Source organism: Salvelinus sp. IW2-2015, linkage group LG25 (assembly GCF_002910315.2).
Source record: "Salvelinus sp. IW2-2015 linkage group LG25, ASM291031v2, whole genome shotgun sequence".
NCBI lineage: Eukaryota > Metazoa > Chordata > Actinopteri > Salmoniformes > Salmonidae > Salvelinus > Salvelinus sp. IW2-2015.
Window position 1 is genome coordinate 7,967,380 of NC_036865.1, and position 10,657 is coordinate 7,978,036.

General features: G+C 44.5%; 1 protein-coding gene across 1 annotated transcript in view; it reads left to right on the forward strand.

Moving 5' to 3' along the window:
- LOC111952041 (serine/threonine-protein kinase 32C) overlaps positions 1 to 10,657 on the forward strand; it is a 155,738-nt gene that overhangs the window by 117,096 nt on the left and 27,985 nt on the right. Inside the window, exon 4 of the mRNA XM_023970475.2 lies at positions 8,031 to 8,204. Coding sequence (XP_023826243.1) covers positions 8,031 to 8,204 — 174 coding nt within the window. The remainder of the gene's footprint in view (positions 1 to 8,030; positions 8,205 to 10,657) is intronic.

Consider the following 10,657-nt stretch of genomic DNA (forward strand, 5'->3'; position numbering starts at 1 on the left):
TGCTGTGGGGATGTTTTTCAGCAGCAGGGACTGGGAGACTAGTCAGGATTGAGGGAAAGATGAATGGAGCAAAGTAGAGCTCCAAGAACACCAAGTGGCCTCCATCAAGAACACCAAGTGAGCTCCAAGTGGCCTCCATCATTCTTAAATGGAAGAGGTTTGGAACCACCAAGACTCTTCCTAGAGCGCTYAGGACCTCAGACTGTGGCAAAGGTTTTCCTTCCAACAGGACAACGACCCTAAGGACACAGCCAAGACAATGCAGGAGTAGTTTCGGGACAAGCCTCATAATGCCCTTGAGGGGCCCAGCCAGAGCCCAGACTTGAACCCAATCGATCATCTCTGGGAGACCTGAAAATAGCTGTGCAGTGACGCTCCCATCCAACCTGACAGAGCTTGAGAGGATCTGCAGAGAAGAATGGGAGAAACTCCACAAATACAGGTGTTCCAAGCTTGTAGCCRTATACCCAAGAAGACTCGAGGCTGTAATYGCTTGCAAAGGTGCTTCAACAAARTACTGAGTAAAGGGTCTGAATACTTATGTAAATGTGATTTTTTTYMRWTKTTTTTTTATACATTTGCAAAAATTTCTAAAATCCTGTTTTTGCTTTGTCATTGTGGGGGTATTGTGTGTAGATTKRRRAAAAAAAMMRWTYWAWWMMWTTTTKRAWWARGSYKKWWYSKKGSMAAARKYMARGGRWYYKRAWWMYTTYYSRAWKSMMCSKWWWWWAARKKRWYYKKKSMAAMMRSMRRAAWKSMMCYKKTTYMMYTTTKSYTKKYMAAAAACGAATGACCACTGTTGCACATGCTGCTACTGTTTTGAACAGATTTATACTATTTAGAACGAGCAGCCAGCTCCCGAACGAACGAGTGCACCAGGGGATAACCCAACAAGCATCAAAAGAGAACCATCGCGCTCCCAGAGAAGATGAATTCAGATAAACAAAAAGGTGTTGTGGGTTCGCACTCAAAAAGCTTACTTCATTATTACATTTTTATTTTTTATTTTCACTGCATCAGGGATAGCGTACACAGACGTTTTGGCTTCACAGCCTTCGTCAGTGTGTAGGTAAAAAAAATGTTTTTATTCAAAACAGCATTTGTAGAGAACAACCGATTGGCAGCAGGTGCTTCTAATCAGGGTTGCCACTCATCTGGATGTGGCTTTTCTGGTATGCATGTATACAAATTAGGCACAAAGAAATACAGAATTATAGGGTATGGGAGTGGGCACGAAGGGCAACTCACGAATCAACTGCCCCAGGTGTCCGCTCACCTGAATACATCATATCAATTCATGAGATAGCCCACCACAAAGGACAGCAGGTACAGACGTTCATAAATATGTGGGGCCAACTGTTAAACGATATGCTAAATCTGATATATGGACAGTGTTCTTGTACAACAGTAAATTTGGCTTATAGGAAGGAGGTGAAATCGAATTCTTAATTTCAACCGTGTGGAGATGGAGTTTAATTTATATAGCCACATGGCTTCTCTTTGGAGTAAGTTGTTGTCGTAATCACCTCATCTACATGGTGGATGAACTTTTTCGATTCTTACGCAACGCAATTCATTAATAGAATGATTTTGTTCTATCTAGTGTCTCACAACTGGCAAGGTGATATCTTGAGGTCTAATAGTGGATTTATGTTCTCCAAGGCGTACTTTCAAGGCGTGGGATGTTTTTCCAATAGAAGTCTTATTACAAGAACACTGTAACATATAAATACTTGACTTTATCTCATAGGTCCTAGAAGTCTGAGGGCATACAAAAGTTTGAACACTTCCTTATGGTGCTACAAGAGGTACATGATCTACAGGGGAAGCATCCTTTTATAAATGCTTCTTCTCTCTCTCTGACCACATCTGATTTAACCAATATGGTTGATAACCCAACAAGCATGCAGATGCAGTAAGTGAAAACACATTATCTAACTGGGGATAGCTAGCTAACATAATGTCACAAAGCATGATGTGCTAGCCAGTTCAGTTAATTCTGAAATTACTTAATATTTCCGAGTTAGTCAGATATGAGTTTATAACGAATTGAAATTGACGTGGGCGCTAACTAGTTAGAAAGCTACCAGCTAGCAATGGSTAGCCAGCTGCTTATCAATGGCAAATTACTGGTGAATTTTACAAAAAATTGACCAAACTATTTCTCAATGTTTCTCGAAATTACTCTAGCTGGCTAATTTGATAATGCTTTCTGATACACCAGGTTTTATGCTGTTTTAGTCCACATGTCACCCTGAAGAACCTGATAAGAACAGTAGAACATGATAAACAACATCAGGGGGAAACAATACAATTGGCCATGCTTTTTTGTCCTACCAGATCAGCGAAGAGAAGGGTCTAGCTCGTGTATCCCTCTGTCGTTTGACTCTTGTCCGGTTTATCAGGTCCCAGGCTCCTATGACTGTTACGATTATTTATTTACAAGTTAATTACAATTAGCTTTTGGCTTTAGCACCTTCTGTACCTGATAGAGCACATCTAGTCCTTCACAGCCGTCTGGTTCAAGAGACTCATTGGGAGGAGCAGACTAGAGCAGACCCAGAAGTTCGGACTGAACGCACATTTGAGCACCCCAGGACAGTCCATTTACTTTGTGCTGTTATAATTTATGCTATGAAATCCTGTCATTGGGGCAGTTCCCCCTCATAGCAAATTGCTGGCAAAACAATTCAAGCAATGTTCGCATGGCCTGTGCACCCAATGGAGGTGGAGCTGCCACTGCTGGCAGTCACAGAGGGGCAGAGTAGTGAGTAACTAAATAGCTTGTTTTGAACAATATATATTTGAAGCAGGAAAATGTACACATCTACCACACTTTTATAAGCATTTAAAACATAATCCATGAATTATATAATATGTATTTGTTGGGTAAACATTTTTGGGGTTGGATCAATCACAAGTGGGATGCCGCCCCTAATGCCATAGCTGGCGAGCCGCCAGCTATGGCATGACATCCATAAAACTAACTGAAGGATATTTTCTCAGAGGGCTTAGTCCTTTTCGCTTTCGTCTTCTGCTGTTACACACGCATTTATTCTGCAGTAGACATAGAACTTCACAGGAGTTAACGTCACAGTCAAAGGACTCTGTMACTTTCCAAAGCCACCTCACCATTAGTGGTGTTCTGTTCTCTCTGCGACTGTAACTTTCCWGAGCCACCTTACCATTTTAAGTTCCTGTAGGACGTCCGTCAGAAGTGCACCTTGTGAAATAAGGCCAGTGGGGGTGGAGAGGGGTGTGCTGATGGGACCAGAGGGGGGTAACGGTGGGACTAGGCGGGGGACCGCAGGGCGAGAGGCAGCGCTCACTCATTCACTGCATTGTTAGAGGGATCCTCAGAGGAGTCAGGTGTGTCTTGTGATCCAGCCCCTTGACCAGCCTCAGCCAAGCTGTCTCTCTCTCTCTATCACAAGACTATCTAGGCCACAGTCACAAAGCGGACCACATTCAGAGCCCAGTGTCTCTCTCTCATCCATTCTCTCTTCCTCTTTCGCTCTACTTCGGTCTCTTCCCCATATCACCCCCATCTCTCTTTCACMCTCTCTCCCCTGCATCCCTCTCTCTCTCACTCTCTCTCTTTCGCCCTCTCCCTCTGCTTCCCTCAGCTCATTTTTCATCGTGGCCTGATTGTGCTCTGCTGTCCCAGTCAGGCTGGCCTGGCTGTCCCACATGGCCCATATCCTTGGCTCTGTCACAACGCTCCCAGGGCTCAGGCCTTAGCTAGGTCCCCAATCATCTGTTTTGGGCATATTTGACCCATGACAAGTCCATTCTCAAACCGCTTCCTCTTATAACTTTCTCTTTCTAGTTTGAACTTCTGTATTATATTTTTGCTTGGGAGAAGACATAAAAGGAGACATTTAAAGAACTCCATTGTGTCTGGTCTCACACATTCGAATATTCATCTTTCACAAACTTGTGTTAGTCTCATCCATTTGTCTTACCTGCGTTCTTGGCCTCTCTTTGAACCATTTTTACAGACATTGTGTGTGGGCTCTGATTTTGAATTCCCCAAACTTATCTAGTGAGACACATGCTGTATTTGGAAAAACATTCATCTGCAATGATCACTCTTCATTTCTCTCACTCTCTTTCTCTCTCTGTCCTTGGTGTTACATCTGAAGGTGACAACGCTATCACTCTCCATGCTTTCATATGGCTCAGATGTCAGCTCCATGTCTGACAGTTTACCTGTCACTGAGTGAAGGAAATRTGGAAACTGCTCTAATCTCAGCCAAGGAGACTCAGAAAATGGGCTCTAATACCACTGGCATCACACTGGCTGCCACAGAGGGCCTTCACCATCAGCTGGATGCTGCTCGGGATCAGGGGATGACAAGGAGGTGATAATAGGGTGACAATAATCRGGACCTGTGGACAGCAAACACCATTTCAACCAATCTCAGCCTGGCCATCTGTTGAAGCTGTATGTGTTTGGAGTGGGGGACCCGTCCATCTTGCACAGGTTAGGTTTGTTAGCTTGGTCTGATGATTTTCTATTGGACACGTCACAAGGCTGTCGACGGATGGATACCGCATGGGATTGCTATTGGTCTGAAGGAGATGGAAGGTCTGGTGGAAATCCTCCAATGTCATGCTGTTTTTGGCTTCAAGAGGCTGTACTTTACACCTAGGCTATATATGATATCACTGACTTACTATAACCTTATACAATGCGGTTCGCAGCAAGTCAAATATTTTGTTTAGCATGGATCTCTGCCAATCCCTGCCAGTTGTCCATAAGAACTTCTTCTGAACCAATGCTTCAGACAGAAATATTATGGAGAATATTCATTAAGGTAGTAATCTTTGAAAAAAAATCTGACAATTTTATTGATTGATCTGTGTTTTCCTTTTGATGTCAGGCAGATACTTTTGGTCATGTGGACACCTGCTCGTCACATCTCATTTCAAAATCATGGCCATTTAATATAGAGTTGGTCCACCCTTTGCTACTATAACAGCCTCCACTCTTCTAGGAAAGCTTTCCAATTGATGTTGGAACATTGCTGTGGGGACTTGCTTCCATTCAGCCATGAGCATTAGTGAGGTCGGGCACTGGTGTTGGGCGATTAGGCCTGGACTGCAGTCGGCGTTCCAATTCATCCCAAAGGTGTTTGATGGGTTGAGGTCAGGGCTCTGTGCAGGCCAGTCAAGTTCTTCCACACTGATCTCGACAAACCATTTCTGTATGGACCTCGTTTTGTRCACGGGGRTATTGTCATGCTGAAACAGAAAAGGGCCTTCCCCAAATTGTTCCCCAAACTGTTGCCACAMAATTGGAAGCACAGAATAATCTAGAATGCCATTGTATGCTGTAACGTTAAGATTTCCCTTCACTGGAACTAAGGGGCCTAGCCCAAACCATGAAAAACAGCMCCAGACCATTATTCATCCTCCACCAAAGTTTACAGTTGGCACTATACATTGGGGCAGGTAGCGCTCTCCCAGATTGGTCCGTCGGACTGCCAGATGGTAAAGTGTAATTCATCACTCCAGAGAATGTGTTTCCACTGCTTCAGAGTCTAAGGTCGGTGAGGTTTACACCACTCCAGCCGATGCTTCGCATTGTGCATGGTGATCATAGGCTTGTGTGCGACTGCTCGCCCATGGAAACCCATTTCATGAAGCTCCCGACGAATATGTATTGTGCTGATCTTGCTTCCAGAGGCAGTTTGGAATTGGGTAGTGAGTGTTGCAGCTGAGGACAGATGATTTTTACGTGCTTCAGCACTCGGCGGTAACATTCGGTGAGATGTGTGGCCTACCATTTGCGGTTCAGCCTCTGTTGCTCCTAGACGTTTCCACTTCACAATAACAGCACATACAGTTGACCGGGGCAGCTCTAGCAAGGCAGACATTTTACGAACTGACTTGTTGGAAAGGTGGCATGTTATGACGATGCCACGTTGAAAGTCATTGAGCTCTTCAGTAAGGCCATTCTACTACCAATGTTTGATTTTATACACCTGTCAACAACGGGTGTGGCTGAAATTGCCGAATCCACTMATTTGAAGTGGTGTCCACATATTTTGTATATACATTACCAGTCAAAAGTTTGGACACACAAAGGTTTAGAACACCTACTCATTCAAGGTTTTTCCTTTATTTTACTATTTTCTACATTGTAGAATAATAGTGAAGAAATCAAAACTATGAAATAGCACATGGAATCATGAGGTAACCAAAAAGGGTTAAACAAATCTAAATATATTATAGATTTTAGATTCTTCAAAGTAGCCACCCTTTGCCTTGTTGACAGCTTTGCACACTCTTGGCATTCTCTCAACCAGTTTCACCTGGAATGCTTTTCCAACAGTCTTGAAGGAGTTCCCACATACAGTATAATGAGCACTTCTTGGCTGCATGTCCAACTCATCCCATACCATCTCAATTGGGTTGAGGTCAGGTGATTGTGGAGGCCAGGTAATCTGATACAGCACTCCATCACTCTCCTCCTTGGTCAAATAGTCCTTACACCGCCTGGAGGTGTGTTGGGTCATTGTCCTGTTGAAAAACAAATGATAGTCCCACTAAGCGCAAACCAGATGGGATGGCGTATCGCTGCAGAATGCTGTGGTAGCCATGCTGGTTAAGTGTKCCTTGAATTCTAAATAAATCAGTGTCACCASCAAAGCACCCCACACCATCACACCTCCTCCTCCATGCTTCACTGTGGGAACCACAAATGCGAAGATCATCCGATCACCTACTCAGAACTGATGTCCCGGTGAGATGGAATGATTTTTGCTCGCTCTGAGCACGGCACTCCATTTTTCAGATATAGGGGGCCAATCAATACTCAGGGGGCAATCAAAATGCCCCCTGAGTGTGTGGGGCTAAGCCCGGAGAAATAGRAAATCTGCCAAGATGAAAAATAAATAATGTTGCAATAGCGACCAGRATTGGAACCTGGGTTTGATACAGGAAATCACAAGGGGGTGAGTTGTTTCCTACMTTTACGGATTGAGAACCTCCGGAAAGCCTCTCTCGCGCTCTCTCTCTCACTTTCTTTCTCTTGCTCTCTCTATCGCTCCCTTTTCATGATTACAGAAAGGTGATTGTGGGTTTCTGACGTTTTGTGTTGTTTATGTACTGTGTGGKTTGGATTGGATTTCTATTGTACAAGGCTTGCTGTAGTGTGCCAGTAGAGCTTGATGTTTAGTAGATGCCTCTGGAGAGATGGTGTYGTAGATTGTCACAAACCCCATCCAGATCATTTTGTGGACGTGTTTCAATGTGATGTGCTTGATTGGTAATCCTGATTGACAAGGATCTTAAGCCATCCACCAGCCGTTTTCAGTTAAGAGTCATCAATCTGTTCTGTTCTTGCCTTAATTTGGCAGTCACTCTCCTGCATTCACTCCAACAAATGGCAGCTCATTGAGATCATGATCAATTTCAAAGTAATGGCTCCCACTGTGCTTGTTTTGAGCTTACAAGTGAATACTCCTTCACACCCACTCCTGGATACATTAACACGTTATAGGCTATTCATCTATGCCGGCGTTCTCCAACCCTGTTCCTGCAGAGCTACCCTAMTGTAGGTTTCTGTGCAACCCCAGTTGTAACTAATCTGACTCAGCTTTTCAACCAGCTAATTATTAAAATAATGTGCACTAGATTAGGGTAGATAAGTGAAAATCTACAGGACGGTAGCTCTCCAGGAACGGGTTGAGAGCCCTGATCTATGCACAGTCGTGCACACACACTTAGTTCCACACATACATAGTGAGTTTCTTGAGTAAGATATATGCAACTGTGTTTTATGTATTATTTATCTGGGTAGTTATGCAGGATCCATGTGGTCAGCATGTTGTCTTGCGCCTGTGTGTTTCTGGGTTTTGCTCCTGTGTGTCGGTGTGTGTTTCTGTGTCTTGTGTGTGTGTGTGTTTCTCAATCCTGAGTGTCTGTGTGTATGAGTCTGTGTCTGACTGTTAGTCGGTGTCCTGGCCCTAGCAGGATGTTGACTGAGCCCTCTGACCTTTGACCCCTGCCTTGTGTCCCAGGTACTCGTTCCAGGACGAGGAGGACATGTTCATGGTGGTGGATCTGCTGCTGGGAGGAGACCTGCGCTACCACCTCCAACAGAACGTCCATTTCAACGAGGACGCTGTCAAACTCTACCTGTGTGAGATGACCCTGGCACTGGACTACCTGCAGAGCCAGCACATTATCCACAGGTATGGACATTATCCATAGACACAGCATCCACTGCACTGGTATGAGATACAACAGGGGGTGACTTTATTGTAAAGGGTTTAAACACTGTTTCCCATGCTTGTTCAATGAACCATAAAAAATGTATGAACATGCACCTGTGGAACGGTCGTTAAGACACCAACAGCTTACAGTCGCTATGCAATTAAGATCACAGTTATGAAAACTTAGGACACTAAAGAGGCCTTTCTACTGACTCTGAAAAACACCTTGCTCATCTGCGTGAACGTGCCTTAGGCATGTTGCAAGGAGGCATGAGGACTGCAGATGTGGCCAGGGCAATAAATTGCAATGTCCGTACTGTGAGACGCCTAAGACAGCGCTACAGGGAGACAGGATGGACAGCTGATAGTCCTCGCAGTGGCAGACCAGGAAAGCACAATCCCTCCATCAGTGCTCAGACTGTCCGCAATAGGCTGAGAGACGCTGGACTGAGGGCTTGTAGGCCTGTTGTAAGGGAGGTCCTCACCAGACATCACCGGCAACAACATCAATGTTTGCTGTTTCTATGTTGGTTTTGGGTTGCCTGGTATGGCTCTTAATTAGAGGCAGGTGTTTTGCGTTTTCCTCTAATTGAGAGTCATATTAAGGTAGGTTGTTCTCACTGTTTGTTTGTGGGTGATTGTCTCCTGTGTCAGTGTTTGTCGCACCATACGGGACTGTTCGGTTGTGGTTGTACATCGTCATTTTATGTGTAGGCTATTCTCCCTGTTCGTGCGTTCTCGTGTTTAATGTAAGTTCGTCGTTCAGGTCTTGTCTACTCCGTTTGTTGTTTTGTTAGTTTATATGTGAATTCGTGTTTTCGTCTTGTCTTTAATAAATATTATGTGTTCACAACCCGCTGCGCCTTGGTTCCCTCAATACTCCTCCTTTTCGGTTGAGAAGGAGGAGGACCACCGTTACATCAAGTATTCCACAAATACAAAAAGAGACATACATGATCGTTTCTCCGTGTAATCAAGGTATGAAATAATTGTTATTGTAAAATAAATTCTCCTTTTGGGTTTAGTTGTGTTCAATTTGCAGTGTACAAATTGTTATAATAAATTATTTTAACATTATTTTACACTCAATACAGACACACCATCCACTAGTTCACGACAATACTTTTCCTTGAAGTGTTGAAGTCGGAAGTTTACATACACTTAGGATGGTGTCATTAAACTCGTTTTTCAGGGGCCTCCCGGCGTGGCGCAGTGGTCTAGGGCACTGCATCGCAGCGCTAGCTGTGCCACCAGAGTCTCTGGGTTCTGGCGCCCAGGCTCTGTCGCAGCCCGGCCGCGACCGGGAGGTCCATGGGCGACGCACAATTGCGCTAGCGTCGTCCGGGTTAGGGAGGGTTTGGCCAGTAGGGATATCCTTGTCTCTCATCGCCCAGCGACTCCTGTGGCGGGCCGGGCGCAGTGCGTGCTAACCAAGGGGGGCGGTGCACGGTGTTTCCTCCGACATATTGGTGCGGCTGGCTTCCGGGTTGGAGGCGCGCTGTGTTAAGAAGCAGTGTGGCTTGGTTGGGTTGTGCATCGGAAGGACTGCGTGACTTTCGACCTTCGTCTCTCCCGAGCCCGTACGGGAGTTGTAGCGATGAGACAAGATAGTAATACTAGCGATTGGATACACGAAAATTGGGAGAAAAGGGGGTAAAATTTTTAATTTAAAATTAATTTAAAAAAACTCGTTTTTCAACCACTCCCACACATTTCTTTTTAACAAACTATAGTTTTGGCAAGTTGGTCAGGACATCTACTTTGTGAATGACACAAGTAATTTTTCCAACAATTGATTTACATACAGATTATTTTCACTTATAATTCACTGTTATCACAATTTCACAGTGGGTCAAGAAGTTGACTGTGCCTTTCAACAACTTGGAAATCCAGAAAATGATGTCATGGCTTTAGAAGCTTCTGATAGGCTAATTGACATCATTTGAGTCAATTGGAGGGTGTACCTGTGATGTATGTCAAGCCTACCTCTAACTCAGTGCCTCTTTGCTTGACATCATGGAAAAATCAAAAAAATCAGCCAAGACCCACTCAGAACACATTGTAGACCTCCAAGTCTGGTTCATCCTTGGGAGCAATTTCCAAACGCCTGAAGGTACCACGTTCATCTGTACAAACAATAGTACGCAAGTATAATCCACCATGGGACCACCAGCCATCATACCGCTCAGGAAGGAGACGCGTCTTCTTCCTAGAAGGAACGTACTTTTGTGCGAAAGTGCAAATCAATCCCAGAACAACAGCAAAGGACCTTGTGAAGATGCTAGAGGAAACAGATACAAAAGTATCAATATCCACAGTAAAACGAGTCCTATATTCGATAACCTGAAAGGCTGCTCAGCAAGGAAGAAGCCACTGCTCCATTACCGCCATAAAAAGCCAGACTACGGTTTGCAACTGCACATGGGGAGCGG